This window comes from Carassius gibelio, chromosome A15 (genome assembly GCF_023724105.1).
Source record: "Carassius gibelio isolate Cgi1373 ecotype wild population from Czech Republic chromosome A15, carGib1.2-hapl.c, whole genome shotgun sequence".
Taxonomy (NCBI): domain Eukaryota; kingdom Metazoa; phylum Chordata; class Actinopteri; order Cypriniformes; family Cyprinidae; genus Carassius; species Carassius gibelio.
The window spans coordinates 1,566,319-1,583,696 of NC_068385.1; the positions used below are offsets into that span (position 1 = coordinate 1,566,319).

The 17,378-nt window shown below is 37.3% G+C and overlaps 1 protein-coding gene across 7 annotated transcripts in view; it reads right to left on the bottom strand.

Moving 5' to 3' along the window:
• The window catches only part of LOC128028917 (RNA-binding protein Musashi homolog 2-like), a 234,461-nt gene that overhangs the window by 50,788 nt on the left and 166,295 nt on the right, over nt 1-17,378 (bottom strand). For all 7 annotated transcript variants that reach the window (XM_052616251.1, XM_052616250.1, XM_052616252.1 and 4 more), the window contains exons 8-9: nt 15,842-15,924; nt 533-647 (exon numbers count right to left, since the gene is read on the bottom strand). In XM_052616251.1, coding sequence (XP_052472211.1) covers nt 533-647; nt 15,842-15,924 — 198 coding nt within the window. The remainder of the gene's footprint in view (nt 1-532; nt 648-15,841; nt 15,925-17,378) is intronic.

Genomic DNA, 17,378 nt, shown 5'->3' on the forward strand with positions numbered 1-17,378 from the left:
AATTTATTTTATTTTTATATATATATTTTTTTTTAAATATTATATTTACATACAATTCGTTTTTTTCAAAGTCAACATAAAATCTAATTTGACACCATTCATTTTCGTAATAGACGTTCGTAGTCATACTTTGAATGATTAATTAGTGCACATTATTGCAAAGAATAAAATGTTTGTCTTCGCAATCTTATACGGAAATGTCGGAACTTGCTTTTCTGTTTCTATACTTTTTTTACCCTCTCATTTTCAACTTTCTCCTTCAATCACTGGTCATACAGAGATCACGGTGAACTAACTGTGCTGGTCCATATGTAATACCCTCTTATTGCAAGCAAATCAAATCCCGATTGGATCAAATAAAGCCTGTTTACATTTTTTAAAGCTGCATATCCACATCACAGAAAATAAAATGGGCTGAATTCAGTTTCATGCTTATTTTAAATAAGCACCCCAATCAATTATCAGATTACAGCAATGATTGACAGTGTTAATGTATGAATAATTGTAAGCAGGAAATTGAGATGACACTTACTCAGCATGCCCATTCCCAGCATAAAGGCGTCCATGGTGTAGGGCAGACCTCTGGCTCTCCCCCGCGTCCCTGGAGGAAACATCACTTCCTTTGGCTGGGCCTTCTTACATTCTACCTGTGGATGGAGCACAAAAAAGGTTGTTTCAGTGGTTTAGCTGCTAGTAAGGCTACTTTTTGCATCAAGGAACTATCCGACTATTGGCCTGCCCACAGGACAGAAGAACAATGTTGTTCATATTTGACTTGCGTCACCTTGCAGACAAGCTATCAGAGCTCTCATAAGGATAATACATCACTTGTTAGAAAAATGAAAGGGACTAAAACAAACACTCTGCTCAGTCTGTGAAATCAGTGTTTGTGCATCTCAGTCAGCAATGTACTGCATTAATGTCGCTGTAGTTTTCTGAGAGAGCGCTTTTGATGTTTGCGAAGGCGTGCCGTGTAGGCTTCAGGCAAAAAAAGCATAAGTTCTTAAAAAAAAAAAAAAAAAAGTTATTATTTTTTGTTTCCTCATCTTTCCACTCCAATCTGGTCCTCATCATCGAACCATTTCTACCCTTGGCACTTCCCCCTGAACACCCCCAAACAGCTCCCTGCCGCCTTCTACTGATAATTTTCCTGCTGTGTTGACTGACAATTCGCCCTCCTCCACAATGCATGGTTAAAAGTCTGTTCATGACAGAACACACAGAGTGGGCGTCAAGAGTGACAGACCAACTGCAAACACCGGCATCAAAATTAAGTACAGCTCCGAAATGAAGGATCCGTGGGTTTGTGGTAGTGACATGGTAAGAAATACCAACCCTAACATTGTGCACGGCGTTGTGCACACAATGTGTCAACAAAGCCTCAACCACCTAAGAGATGCAACCTTGCTTTATTTAAGCCCAATGAAAGAACAGATGACCAGGAGGGTATGAAGTGTCTGACAGACTGATTACTGGCATATGTACACACTCCGTCATGCACACAGTGCCTAGGAAAAGTATAGTGGTAAATGCACATGAATAGCTTATTTGAATTTATTACGAGTACTATGAGGAGCTCTGGTAGGACATAATAGATAATCTGCACTCACCATGTCAACCTATATTTGTCCATTTATATTACAGATGCTTGCCTGCTCTTCTCTGGAGCTTCAGTTTTACTGGCTAATGGCAAGTGTAGAAAGTAAAGTGTAAAAATGATTTAATAAAAGGTTCACAGGATTACAAAAATTTGAAAACTAATAAAAATGTTTTTAATGAAGACTGCATTTTGATGTTTAAAATACAGTAAAAACACTAATGTTGTGAAATAGTATTATAAATCTGAGTAACTGTTTATAATCAGCATATCAGAATGATTTCTCAAAGATCATGCGCAACTGAAGACCGGAGTAATGACTGCTGAAAGTTTTTAATTATATTCAAATTTAAAATAATGATTTCAAATTGTAATAATATTTCACAGTATTACTGTTTTACCGTAATTTTGATCAAATAAATGCAGCCTTATTGAGCATGAGAGATTTCATTAAAGCATTCAAAAATCATAATGTTTCCAAACTTTTGATGAGTACTTGAGATAGTTTTTAACAGTAAGAAGTAATATAAAGATATGAAAAACTTAAACTTACTAAAAGCTATATATAAACATACTTTACCATAACAAACATACTAAAACTAAAATGAAAATGAAAAGTGGAAATATAAAAATAAAAGTTCATGCTAAATATTAATGAATATTTATAGTGCATAGATCGATAACACTAAAACACTAAACACCGTTTCACACACAGTATAGAAATAAATAAATAACTCCTTGAATGTGAGCAAAAGGGACAATATATGTGTATTTGTGTATTGTGTATAGTGTATTAGGCCTAAATTTGTCTATTTCTTTTTCACCATCCCAGCTTTTCTAACACATCAGCTCTCTACAGATCTTCCAGACACAGGTTGTGTGTATAATCTCAGGGTCCATTTTAATTGCCAAAGCCCAAAATAAAAAATGTATACCTTCAAAAAACTGCCAGAGCTCTAAATTAATTAATTCACCCAAGAATGTAATACATAAAGCTAGGTGACTGTGTGACAGTATGTTGACCTTCATGTTAACTGCAAGAGAAAATATCCTTGAATTTCATCACCTAAAGATAAAGGAAATCCAGATATCTGTTAGAGATAACGCCTCTATTCTCTCAAATGACCTTATTTTGTCATTGGAAGTGTTAACCCTCTCAGGCTCAAATTAAGTTTTAGTAACTTAGTAACTTTAGTAACCTTTAGTAAAGTTTTTAGTACTCCAGGTACATAAAATATGTATCTGGAGTAATAAGGTTTTTAGTTTTTAACTGTTGCAAATCAGCAACGCCTGCCTTGAGAGGGTTAAAAGAAAGCTGTATTTTTTTTACTTTGAGCAGGCAATGCAAACACTGCGGTCTCTTTTCCAAAAATAAGCACAAACCAACAAGACCTGAAAATCAGTATTCAGGTCTTCAGGACTTCTCCAAATACAACATGCCTTCATTAGGCACTGGCACTAAAGACAGAGAGAGAGTGTGTGTGTGTGTATGAGTGTCATGCGTGTAATTATGTCAGTGTGTGGTTTCAGTGATGAGGCCTGCAATCTCTGTGTGTTGCTAATAGGCGAGGAAAGCCTAGCTTCCGATCTGACTGTCATCAATGGGCATTTATGATCCATGACTACGGCTCCACATTATTACTTAACTAATTAACCTCATCATTTGAGGTAGGCCAATGATGAGCTCCCTTCCCTCGTTAATGAAACTACGAAGGCCCATGGCTAATGACCTGAGAGCACAGGGCAGCTCCGTTATCACGCCTGCACAGGGGGAGAAAGACGAGGAGAGGACGAGAGGAGGAAAGGACAGAACTTTTGATGAGTGGATGTCTGCACATTTGGATCAAATCTGGAGACTGACTTTGAAACAAAATCCAGCTAAAAACCCTCGCAACAAAATGAAGCATTCTTAGTTGTGTGTGCTATCAAGGCATCATGAACTTCTATATAAAAAAAGTGCAAACAAACAAAAAACCTAAAACATATTCAAATATTTTCATTTAAATGTTTTTATGTATATGAACATCTGCGCTGTTAAGCATTATAAATAACTAGTTGATGACACTAAAATAAGCTTTAAATATGGTTTTAATGTAAATTTGTGTTCTTAATATTTTTTTTGTCATATAGTAACCTTTTTTTGCAAAAGCAATAAGCCATAAGACCATGCTACATTGTGAACATATTTAGGTCAGAAGATGTTGCTGGGATGTTTTGAATTATTTATATAATGACCTATTTTAATTAATGTAATCTAAGTGTTACCAAAAGTTTTATTTGTGCATTTAGCCCTGCCACTTGTCTAATGACCGCACTGCCACAGAGCCCAACAGAGACTTCAGGGTGTTTATGTGTGTGTGAATGCAATCAAAACCCCATATCATCTCATATCTACTGTTCACCCCAGAGAGCAGGTTAAGTGGAAATCCAGGGTGAAAAAAATGACAGCAGGGATGAGAACAGGGTGCGTCCACTCATCTTGTTAATTGTCGGGAAATCATGAGCGGGAACGCAGTACCAGTGGGCTGGAGCAAATGTGGCCATTAGTGTCTGTGTCCCTGGCAGAGTCGGTGTGAGCGGGCGAGAGGTGTGAGACAGGATCGATCAGCTCCAGAGAACACACACGTGGTTTATTAGCCGTCTGGTTAGGGACAGATTAGATCCAATCTGCTAATCTGCTGCCCTGACCTTGTGACAAGAAATGTCACTCACACTTAAACTTCAGCCTCTGTGTTTTGACTTTGAAAAGGGGGTGATTTCACAAAGATACAAAAAAAAGCGACCGTGAAGGACGAGAGAGGACCAGGCCTGGGCAATATTTTATGTTTGCTTTTTATTTTGTGCGCACCAGTCGTCCGTAAAGGGGCTGGTGCGCTGTTTTGTTTTTATTTTTGTCATTAAAGTTTCATTTTGATTGTGCGCTGGTTCCCACCTCCTTCTTCCCGATGATTAGGAAGTTTTTATTATTACACATTTATTTAAATATCTTCTAACAGTCGAAGCTGATACTATTGTATAGACAAAGTTTCGAGCGTGAGTTCGAGTCCCATTTTGGGGACATTTTGTGATCCGTAAATATTTAAATATCTTCTAATTAAAACAGTAAAGGTTCCTCTGCAGTTTAGAGATATGAAAAAAGATGTAAGTAATTTCCAGAAAATGCATGGAAAAGGCAAGTGCAACACTGCTATTTCATTTGCGCTTTTTTCTTTTATAAAATGTACACTCATTTACTTTACACACTTGCTACTACATTGTAATATTAGAGGTTTATGTAAATCAACATGATTTCTTTTGGCTCACCGGTTCCTGCGCAGTTTAAAAAAGTAGCTATTTCCCTTAAGTAATTTTCAGGTCTAGAAAAGTATGGAAAAAAATTAGAACAGAGTATATCAAAATATTTGTGCTTTGACTATTTGCCCTATTCAGTGTTCTAAAGTATAAAATTTATTTCTAAAAATAAACTGATCATCCAAATAGAGAGCTTTCATGACAAACGTTTAGTTATCGTCTGAACATGAATTAATTAATTCAAGGTGCACTTTTTCATTACGCATTAATCTTTAAGCAGTCTTAATTCTTTTTTGAACTTCACTCTTTTCATTCATAAATTTTACATTCATTCACTTTACACATTTATTGTTGCGTGACTTTAGGAGGTTTGTGTAAAATATTGCGCTGATCCCATGGCTCACCTGTTACCTAGCAAACACTAGACTGTCCTGCAGCCTCAGCTGAATATTCGGGCAGAATTATTCGTTATCCGTTATTCGTTTTTGAAACCATTATCCGTGCCTTTCCGAATAAGGTATTAGGCTTCGAGCACACCCCTAATATATATATATACACACACGCAAAGGAATATAAATAAAACTAGTCCACTATACAAGTTATAATTTAAGTTATTAAAAATAATAATAACATAAAAATATATATAACAAATACACTTTGAATAATCCACATGAGAAAAGAAAGAATGAAAACCTCAAGAGTAGCTGCAAAACACAAGCACAAGCAGTTCAATTTTGTTCCTTAAAGCAGATTTGCTCCTCTTTCAGCAAGAATGAGAGAAAAAAAGTGTCTCTTCTGACAGGGAGCATAAAGAAGAAATGAATCAGAAAGCTGATTCATTGACTCCAACTTTTTTATTTTTTATTTTCAGAACTGCAAAAAGCCAGGCCGCCCACCCGCTGCCTCACTCTTGAGAGTTTGGGATCACATAATGCATGACATGAAAGGCACTTAACCAAACTCAATAAATAAATATGCATTCAAATCAGGCAGAGACCTGCCGAACAGGGACACCTTCACGAGTCCTACTGCGCTGAGATTGTCACAATGATGGAGTTAGAATTCCCTGCGCCTGCTGTATATCTGAGGTGGGCTGCCTGAGGAATCAGTTTTATTTCTGCCCTGCGTACCACTTGAGATCGTTCATAAAGCCAGACAGAGAGGCAAATCGACTAGACCCCCCTCATTCAGACATCCATTTTTCATCTCTGATACTGAGCTTGAAAAACACTTTCACCATCAAACATCTAACTTTATTTCCTAACAACAAATAAAACAGGTCAAGTGAAGTGGCTTTTCAATGCTATAAGAATAACATTTTCACACATGCTGTGATCATAATAACATGCATGAAATCCAGCATCGTTTTTCAGCACCACAACAAAATAGATTATATTTTACCTGAGTTTCAGGCGAGCGGCAACCTTCCAGTCTCTCTTGTGAAACCAATACGGAAGTGGCTAAAACTGCAATTCATTGACTGGCCGCTAGAGGCTGGCTCCAAAAAGGAGTCAGTCACATAGACTTCCCATGTTAAAATGCCCAACTTTACAACCGAAAAAAGGCGTTTACAGCCTGGTACAAAAAGTGGTTTTGGTCTTTATAATAAATTTTTTTTTTTACAACTCATCCATTTAAATTATATTGAGCTTTACAGTTCTTCATGGTTTAAGGGTGTGGCCACTTGAGTGACAGGTGGACTACCACTGTTGTCACCGCCATCGAGCTAGGTGGGCATGGTTTCAACAACCAGCTCCCGCCTCTTTGGCCATTTTCGATTATCCAGGAGTGGCGCGTGTTGATGCCTTGACGCCTTGGGTGACGTCACGGACACTTATGTCCACGTTTTTTACAGTCTTTGGTTTCATGAATGCTAAGAGTGAGTTTGCAGTTCAAATTGAATGTGATCCAATATAAATAGCCAGCACCACAGAATATTGGAAAGAATGTTTCTCTCAGATTTGTTGTGTATTGGCGAAAAATTATTTCTCGTATTGTCCCCACAGCCAGCAGGTCAAAAAAAACATCCAGCATGATAAATACAGACTGATTTACAAAAAATTACTCCTATGAATCGGTTTGGATAAGTCAAAAACACACAGCATGAACAGTTGACTCTGATTCGTGAATAAATGACTTGTATGAGCCTCTTATTTTTTAGAATAGTTAAGGCAAATAACCAGTCTATATCAGTATGATGAATCCTTCACTGAACGAAATCAATCAGTGGTTAATGAAACAACTGAGTTAGGGTTAGGGTTAGAATCTGATTCACTTACAGAACCATTATTTTCAGTTGAATTCGCTGTCAGTATCTTTACAACATATCCAGGAATTCTTTGGTGTTAAAGATGCACATTTGCACTTTTTCTTTTATTTGTAATAAAAATAGTTCTGTTTTTAACCAGCATTTTAAAGATGTTCAGTGTATGTTCTTGTTATTAAGTTTGCTGGCCCTTTAAGAACGGGAATGAGTGATTTTTGCAGCAAACAGCACACACTGGGGAAGCTAACTCATATTTAAATTTAATGTGTAAGCAACTGTTTTCAAGTATGTAGATTTGTACACATTCAAACCTCAAGCTGTCTTTTACAGGCCCAGGACAGTATGTACATGTGTGTCTGTGGTCTCACATCAAATATGGCATATTTAAATGCTATCACAGCTCTCTCAATGAACTCCTGTTACATCACCACACAAGAGGTCACGACGTACGCTGAATCTTGTTTGTTCAGTTCCCAGAGATAAAACAGACATGAGAGGAAAGGGGGAGAGCAAAAAGAAAACAACCCCCTCCTCTTTTGCCCAGAGGCACCAGAACTCTCGGCTTAACACGGAGGCATAATTCTTCGCAACTTGAATTAAATTACATCGGAGACTTGGGGCTCCCGTACATTATTGATACACTTACAGCTATTCCATCTGACACAGAAATCTATATTCACCAACAAAAAAGAAAGCTTGTCAGAGGCTATTTATGCCTCACAAACTGAATGTCTGCTTTAACAGCATGTTACAGTGAGAACTCAGGTAACACATACAGATAAAAAAATAAAAAATAAAAACAAATTCACACTGAATCTAGGGATGCACAGATTCAATCTGAGATTGATCCAAATACGATAATGTGCGCATAGTATTCTGTGCCCACGAAAGGCACAAAAACATTATAAAGCACCATAACGTTTTTGTACACTATATTCCAAGTACAGATTAATATTTAACCCTTCTTTCTGCTGCGGCTGTCTGTCCTTCATTCAGCATTCAAACTGCATGTCGCGTTCTGTTACGACAGTCAAGATGATGAAACATTCTCCAAGATGATTCAGTGTTTCAATTATTATACTTGATCCGTAGATAAAGATCAATGGTTTTGCATAAATTCTGGTGGCCGGGAAATTTGTGGCCTAGTGGTAAGAGAGTTTGACTCCTAACCCTAGGGTTGTGGGTTCGAGTCTCAGGCCGGTTAATACCAAGACTGAGGTGGCCTTGAACAAGGCACTGAACCCCCAACTGCTCCCCGGGTGCTGCAGCATAAATGGCTGCCCACTGCTCCGGGTGTGTGTTCACGGTGTGTGTGTGTGTTCACTGTTGTGTGTGTGCATTTCGGATGGGTTAAATGCAGAGCACGAATTCTGAGTATGGGTCACCATACTTGGCTGTATGTCACGTCACTTTGTCTACTGTCACGTATTGTTTCTAAATCACGTTACTTTCTACCGGGTCTGTTAGATCACTACACCGGAGGAGAGAGCACTATGATTTGTTCTTAATGTGCACAATAACTGCAGTTTAAAACTGTTAAAAGAAAAGACTCTATCATACAGTTATAACACACTACACATCAACATCTCTTCCCTTTGGGCTTTGGACTTTCCTATGTGGAATGTTGCACGCTGACTCTGAGTTGCTTCAAGTGCATCATTCTGCACACGGGATGCGCATAATCGATTTGTGCCGCTCTGTATGTATGTATATAAAAATCTTGCACAATAAAAGATTTTTAATAGACATTTTGTTCTGTTCTATCTATACGTTGCTGCCTCATTACTGTGCTAATCATTAAAAAAAATATTTAGATTTAGATTTTATTAAATTATCGTGCACTCATCATTTTTCTAGAGTAATTTTTGCTGCTAAATTATCCACTAACCTAGTTTATAAGTATTTTTGTCATAGATTATGATTAAATATTTTTTCATTTGTTATTTTTCTGTATAATGCAGTCTATATTTAGTAGATTGAAATTCTACACTGATTAAAAAAAAAAAAAAAAAACCTGTGCTAGTATCGGATCGGTTCTTAAAAAAAATTTATTCCTAATTTAATCATGGCTTTGATCTTGTGTAATTTAAAGAGAAAAATGCAACTTACACAAAGGCTCATCCTGCATCTTTATCACACAATTTTACTTTTTACTGTGCATCCTAATATGTTTACACCCCCTACCTTTCTAAACTTTATGACATTTCCTAATAGTAATGTAATGTATTTGACAAGATAAATTAAATAGTTGAGAATTCCACTAAATGATGGGAAAAAATTTTTTTTAAATAAAATTATGCTTCTGAACTTTTTACATAACTTTGACTTTAGAAATAAGTTTTGACAAACGTCTTGTCTGTTATTCATGGTTAAAGTCGGCAAAACACAGAATTTCTTTGGAATGACCCCTGACCCTCTGCTCTCTCTGATTCTCTTTATCCCTATATACATTACACTAATGTGAGCACGCATGCACACACACATTCAAACCCTTTTTCCTCTGGTTTTTGTATGCCCTTCTATTTAAGCTGTGAATGTGCTGAATCTCCTCCTTTATTTGTTGTGACATTTCCAGATCTAAGAGAGCTCTCCGGAAACAGCCTGCTCCATTACAACCGGCTGAATTACTGTAATCTTTTCAAATATCACAATCCCCTTCCATTAGCCCAACCTTCTCTTAAGATACTGTGGCAGGAGTGTGTAAATACATCTACAGTCACCGCACACAAAGCAACAACAAACATCTATTAGATAAAGAGGGCTAAACAGATCTGGGTGATTATAGAGGCGGAAAAATAAACAGACACACTTTGAAATGCGCTTAGCTGTCATTTACAAAAATAAAAAAAAGTCCTATAAAAGGTTTTTACACCTGCTTTGCTTTGGTTAGTTTAGTTTATTTACTGTTTAACTCATTTACAAAAATATTTCTGCATAATGCTTGTAATGTGCAAAACATTTTCTATAAAGATCTCTGTGTTGTACTTAGAATTCTGAAATGACTTTCTTTTGTGAAATATAAAATATTTTGAAGAACTGTTTATGTTCATACAATGAAAGTCAATGGGTTCCAAAAAATATTCTTATCAAAATACTACCTTTTGTGTTCCAAAAAGAAAAAGAGTGATAAAAGTTTGGAATGACACCTGGGCGAATAAACTATTATCACTTTATATATATATATATATATATATATATATATATATATATATATATATATATATATATATATATATATATATATATATATATATATATATATATTAGGGCCGGGACTTTAACGCGTTAATTGAGATTAATTAATTACACAAAAAATAACGCGTTAACTAAGATTACAACAGTTTATGTTGAACTCTTTATTGTTTTGGCCAAGGTTGTTGAGAGTTGGACTTAGTATGTTATGGCCTCTGAAGCAACAGAGAGATGTTTTCTAATAGTCGGTGTTTCCAATGTTCTGAATGTAATTGACAGTATTGAGGTTTTACTTAACAAAAAACACTTTACAGAAGGTTCCAGCACCTATAAGCTTCCTGAATTTCTGAAATGTACTATTTCTAAATTGTTTCTAAATATGCTATTGCTACACTTAATGGCAAAAATTGCACTGGTCTGCTAGACTTGGTTGAACAAAAATAAACAATATTTTGTTGCTTAAGCTTATGTATTCAGTCATTATTCAATGGTATACTATAAATCCATGTGAAAAAAAATTACTTCTCACTGTTCTCAGGTCAAATATTTATATGCGATTAAAATGCGATTAATTTCGATTAATTAATTACCAAGCCTCTAATTAATTAGATTAATTTTTTTAATCGAGTCCCGGCCCTAATATATATATATATATATATATAGATTACAGACTATTATATTGTTGTTAATGCTATCAATCAATTAAAAAAATACGTTTTAAATATTTGTTTAATGGCATCTTTTTTTTTTTTGTAACTGAAGGCGAGCATTACCAATACTAATGTCTCTATTAAATGTTTTTCCCCTTATATTTAACTGTTGGCTATAGCCATTCAACATTACAGAAATTATTTAAATGAACTTAAAACAATCATCACATAAACCCATTATAATTAATGTCATATTTGAATCCTTAAAGCTACAAAAGTTATTGATTTCCTAATTTTTCTTCTGTTCTTTGATTAACAGACATCACTGCAGCTGAGTTATCAGGTTATTTTGGCAGCTTTAAGAGCTGCCACTGCTGAACATGACGCGGATCTGACACATCATGTTTCCTCACAACTTTTTAACATTTTTAACGAGCACAGCATACAGCTGATTTGTTTTTACGAAACACATGGCATGACAACATCTCATCTGACCGCAGTTCTCAGTTGTTCTACTGAAGCTCCCTCATTACCTGTACTTTTTCCGTGCTCGTTTGAATTCAATTCAGTTCAATTCTTGTCAAATAGAGACAAGAGCAGCAGTTGTAAATGGGGAGGCCGAAACTAGCTCTAATTTTGACAGCATTAACTGTTATTTACTTCTTATTTTCACTTAAGTAGTTGCTGCTGTGGCCAGAAATATTCCAGCTAAGCTAAGGTGCGCTACGAACCACATACTTTTTTTTTTAATCCAACCTTTTTCAGCAAATCTGAATTCAAATATCATAATAGACTGAGATTCGGTGCATGACTGCTAAATGAAGCAGGCATGAAAGCACACTAACTCTGCACTGTCACCGCTGTTAGCACCACATCTTGAAGATAGCTTCAGAGAGTCGCAAACCTTCAGGCCAAAAAAATAAAGGGGAGGGTGGGCGGGATAACAGGAGTCATTTTCTCCCATCCTGAACTGACACTTTTTCCCTCTTCTCTCCTCACAGCGGTAGATTATCTTCCAATGATAGCGCAGGCCAGGGCCTCAGCGCGGCAAGGCAGACACTAAATTGGCCTGCCGACACACTTGGCACTTATCATACATGCTAATGGCCCAGCTCACTGTGGGTAGCCGGCAATCCTGGCTGGGCGGCTGGGGCACACTGAGAGGAAGGGCGGGAATGGAAACAAAAATGAGAGCGACAACCTCCACTCTACCCGTAGGAGGCAAGGGCATTGCCAGGGAGGACATGAGCACAGAATTTTCATCATTCTGCCGCAGGCATGCATGGGTATGGTGCAGCATTGCTTTTTATGTGTAAAGGGTGAGGAGGGTATCGAAAGAGTACCTGATCGCTTAATAACAGACGGCTAAAGGAGTGATGAGAGATGACTTGTGCAGTCCGTATTGTATCAAGATTGGATAGGTGACGATTCTCAGAGGGAGAGAGTGATAGAGAATCAAAGAGAGTAGGAGATAACATGAGCAGTCATATGTCCAGGAGAGCTTCCAGAGAGAGGGTTTACATAGGGTCAGAATACAGTCACTTCCTCCATTATGTCAAACAGCCAGCAGACTATAAATACCACTTCCTGGGCCGGAACCTAAAATTAGCCTGCTATTGAACGCTCCCTCACTCAGCTGTGGGTCACGATACATCCCACTAGTCGATTAGTGAGATTGGGTACTTATTTATTTTTAGTTTTAACGGTTTTAAATGGGACTGCTTTAATTAGCATATTAGACCTTTGCTGTTAGCATTTTGCAAAGTAAAGGTCATCCCCACTATGCCACAGTGCACTTTCACATCCCCATCCAAATAAATAAATAAATTCCTTTTCCTAGGCAAGGCTACAATTTATATGATTTAACAATGATTTAATTAAACAAGTAATTTGAACAATTCTGTGAAGTCACATAACAGGAATGACCCAAAAAACCCTCTAACTGCGGTAAAAACTATGGTCATGAATCTTTCCTTTCATCTCTGGTGCCTCTTCTGAAGGCATTTTCCAATGGACAAACCAGTGCTGAAATCATCCCGGCTGTCCAGGTGATTTCAACCACTTATCCAACACAGTCGACTCATATTCACACAGTATTCCTCATGACAGACAGAACCAGGGGAGATCAAAGTATCTGGAATGCCTGATAAAACAGAGAATGTTTGGAATGGGACTTCAGAAAAAAGCTCCCACACAGATGTAACCGGATATTATGACTCTGTATGTGCTGTTCGAAAGAGATGGAAAATAGTCAAAACAACCATTAGTGTCCGTCTATTAATAGTGATTGCCTTCCATATCTACTCAGTCTGGAACTAGTCGCATTGTGCTTTCATTTATTTTTTTTTCGTTTTCATTGATAAAATAATCAAGAGATAATTTGTGTTCAGCTCCCTAAATGATTTACTCCTGAAATGGAATTACATTTCAAATGAATCGCTAAAGAGTTCACTTCAAGATAACCTCGAACCAACACAACCTTTGTTGTGGGATCTAACCTTCCTGCTTGGATGGTGCGTTCCTGTTTCTAAGCCCGTGGATCAAGGAAATGTCTTCTGAATGTTTAATGTCTGGCTGCATTTTCAGGCAAGATATCAAATGAGCTGATCAGGAAGCCTGGGGTCTGTAGAGACCTCCACCGGTCCAGCTTTCCAGATCCTGGAACCATTTAGGGTCATTTATGGATATCCAGGGCCCTGGCAGCTCGAGAGTGGCCTTATTGGGTCAACAGAGCCTCTCTATAAACAGCTACTGAGCCTGGCTCGCTCTCTGCTCCACAGCCTGGGGTCGAGGGTCACAGATGGTGCCTCTGAAGATGGCGGCTCACCAAGCAGGCAGTCGACGTACAAAGCTGGCATTTCCACAAGCAGAGGGAGATCATTACGGCCGCTGTACAAAATATTCATGATAATAACAATATTACCATGGTCGAATTAGCAAGTCAAATATGCACACAGGCCTGCTAGCAGACGAGGCTTCAGAGACCACTTTGATGTTGTTGGCAAAAGCAACTTGACGATGGCAATTGAAATCAGTAAGACGAGCTAAAGAGAGCAAAAGCAAGGACAGGTTTCCGCCCAACACGCCTTGACCTTTTCCTTCTTTTTTTATGCCTTTCGTTCCCAGCACATCATCTGAGAAATTATCTGAACTGAGAGACCATGAAAAGCTGTCATTTTAAGTAAATGTTTTCCCTTCGCCACATTTATCTTTTTCTTAAACCTTCGTGACTGATATTAGCTATGCAAGTAATTCTCCAATGGCCCAATTTAAGCCAGCCAGTCGATCAACAGCGAGGTTTCTGCTATGTGACGCTGGGGGAAACGTGTTAATAAAAGAAATTCAGGCTTTCTCGAGACGCTCACTGAATAATGAGAACATCTGATGCAATATCAGAAAAAAATCAATGGAGAGACAGGAGAGGCTGGTCTCACTGTGTTGTCATGTTTAGAATGAAATGCTGGGATACACAGCGTCGTCAGCAGGGTTGGAAAAGCTACTTTGAAACTACAATTGAAACTACTATTACTACTGTTTAAATTAGTTTAAACTGTAGACAAGCAATTTTGAAATATAAAAAATGAAATGTCTCAAATAGGATCAGATCAATAAAAATGAGGATAAACAACTACTATAAACACTCTATATATAAAAAAAAAAGTTTCATTTGATTCAAAAAAAATGTGCTTTATTGAGTGGTTTGTTTTAGTCAATCGAATACATGTATAGCATGATTCCCAAAACAACTGATATTCTTATGAGTTTGTTCTTTAAATGAATGGATCCAAAAGACAAGTTACTGGTCGAAATTTGTTTTAGTTTTTTCAGCATTCATTTTTTTTTCATATATAATAAGCAAAAGGGATAAATAACTGATGTGTACCCAAATTAACCAGAATCAAATAGAATCGAGAATTGATACTTAAAAAGAAAAATAATATAAATATATTACAAAAGGAAAGAAAGTTCCAACTAAACAGATTCAGAATGATCAGATCTTTTTTTTTTTTTTTTTTTTATGTAGCTTGTTACAAGAAAACTGTTTTGGTAAAACCTAAACTACTGTCATACTAATGAATCAATGTAGTCAAATTAGGCTAGTTAACTCTCCAACACTGATCATCAGCCACAAATCAGTACTGAGCTCGATCTCATGGAAAACTCCTGGAGGCTCATGGTTCTCAGTGATTTGTAAGTAGAAGTAACTGAACTTAACTGACAGCGCTGACCTTCATTAAAAATCTTGCTAACTGGCTGTCATGTAGAATGACATCGGGGTTGTCCTCATTTCATGATTCGTCTCAAGCACAGTGAGCTGCATCTGTGGCTCGCCTGCAGAAGCCTCAAGGTCAGGAACCGTGTCCCTCTGCTGTCTTTCATTCTCAAAAGCTTGGCAAGACATGGAGAAATCTAATACGAACCGTAGCAGCAAACATTAAAATCGTGGGACATCAGGTGCCAACATGCAGGAAGCACCCAGGCTTTGATTTTTAAATCTTCTTTCAATCTTTTGCACCACACATTTTTAACAAGCGCCTAGAATGACTTCCAGATCCTTTCCCAGTTTTCCCTGGATGAGGGAACTGCAATGGGGAAAAGAGCCTTGCAGACAGGGATCCAAGACACAATTTCATGGTTTGTGGCCGGTGCACACCAGTAACTCCTCCTCCCTTTGAAAGCAGCCTGGTTGGGGATAGGGATGACACCTCACACCTATGCGCATACGCAGTAGCCCTGTCACCTTCACTGTATGCTGCGCATTATAAGCACCCATTCAACTTCCAGCATCAAAGATTAATCCCGGCCCTCAAATTGAAAAATTGCAAAGAGGTGAAAGCAACTCACCATTTTATTATTGATTTCGTGAAAATGAATCTCGCAGACCTTTTCCACCACATCCTCGTTCTCGAAAGTTACAAAGCCGAATCCTGTGAAGAGGGACAGGATGGGAGAGAGAAAACAGGGGAAGAAAGGAAGGGAGGGGGGAAAACAGCTCATGATTGAAGTGAACCAACACAGAAGCAGTTAAATGAACAGGAAAAAAGCAACAAATATCTGTTGATTGCTATTATAGTATGGAGAGGGCATAAATGAACCATTGAGTCGTGCAGCAATCTTCGTTTTAACTGGTCCTAATGCCATGCAAATTATGTATCTAGTACAGAGCAGGAACTCTTTTGCTGTTAGTCCTGGGCACTATTAAAATAGCTTTGAGTCTGCTCCTCAGAGATGGAGGAAGCTCAAGGATGTTTTAATGGAATGTGTAGAGCCAGCCAGCATCTGAATTCCATTACCAAATATTTTATGTTTCTTTGTGAGTTTTTCAATATGTGAAACACAATTTTAAGTGCCTCTAATGAGGATCCATTTTCAACTCACAGAGTTCACCATCTATAAGGAACAGGGAACATCCAGTGATTAAAACAAATTAATAAAAAATGCAAAATCCCATTGAGACCGAGTCTCAAACTAGATACTGATAATTTGTTGCACACAATCACTCATGCACATATACACACTATTTTCAAGAAAAGTTTCAATTTAATGAAATGTCAAGTGATGTGAATATTAAGTAGAAAGAAAAAAAAATCCTTAAAACTTTAATACATATGGGTGTATATATAAGCAGTTTTTGTTCAAATATTTGTAATAATTGTACTACTACTAATAAAAACCACAATTTTCGAAAACAAAGAAAATCAATTGCTTACAAATATATTTAAAAGGATTTTTAATACAAAAATTAAAAACATGCTTATAGCATTCACACACATCATCATAGAAGACTTGTAAGTAAAAGTAATTTTATGTATTAATTACATTATTTATTTTTGACAATATATTTTTGACAACAATTTTGATATAACAAAATATTTGAAGCCAATGGGCAGATACTTACTTTCTTCACACCATGGCTAAACAAAACTTTTACATGGGGGGGGGGGGGTATTATTATTTTCTCATAATTACAGCCAACTTTAACTCATTTTTAAAAGTTGCCTCTTCATACAACTGCACTCTTACACTTACTGTGCTGTGGTTTACAAGCCTTCAACAAAAAGAGTGAAAATAGAGAGCACTTGCCCTGCTGCTTTTAGACAAGGCTTTTGGCTTTTAAGGAAGTGAGAGATAACTCCTGGGGTCAAAAGGTCAAAGAGGTTGACAGCAAGCCCAAAACAGGAAGCCATGCAGCCCCTCTCAACACCAGCCGTGATAAGAACAGATGAAGAGGCAGAAGGGGTGATAAGAGGGCACTGGATAAACAAGCGGTGGCCTCTGGTCCAGTGCTGTGTGACCTCTCAGTGATTATACGTACAGTTTGTTTTGTTTGGGGAAGAAAACACTGGCTGAATTATCTGTTCACTGACACAGTAGAATCCAC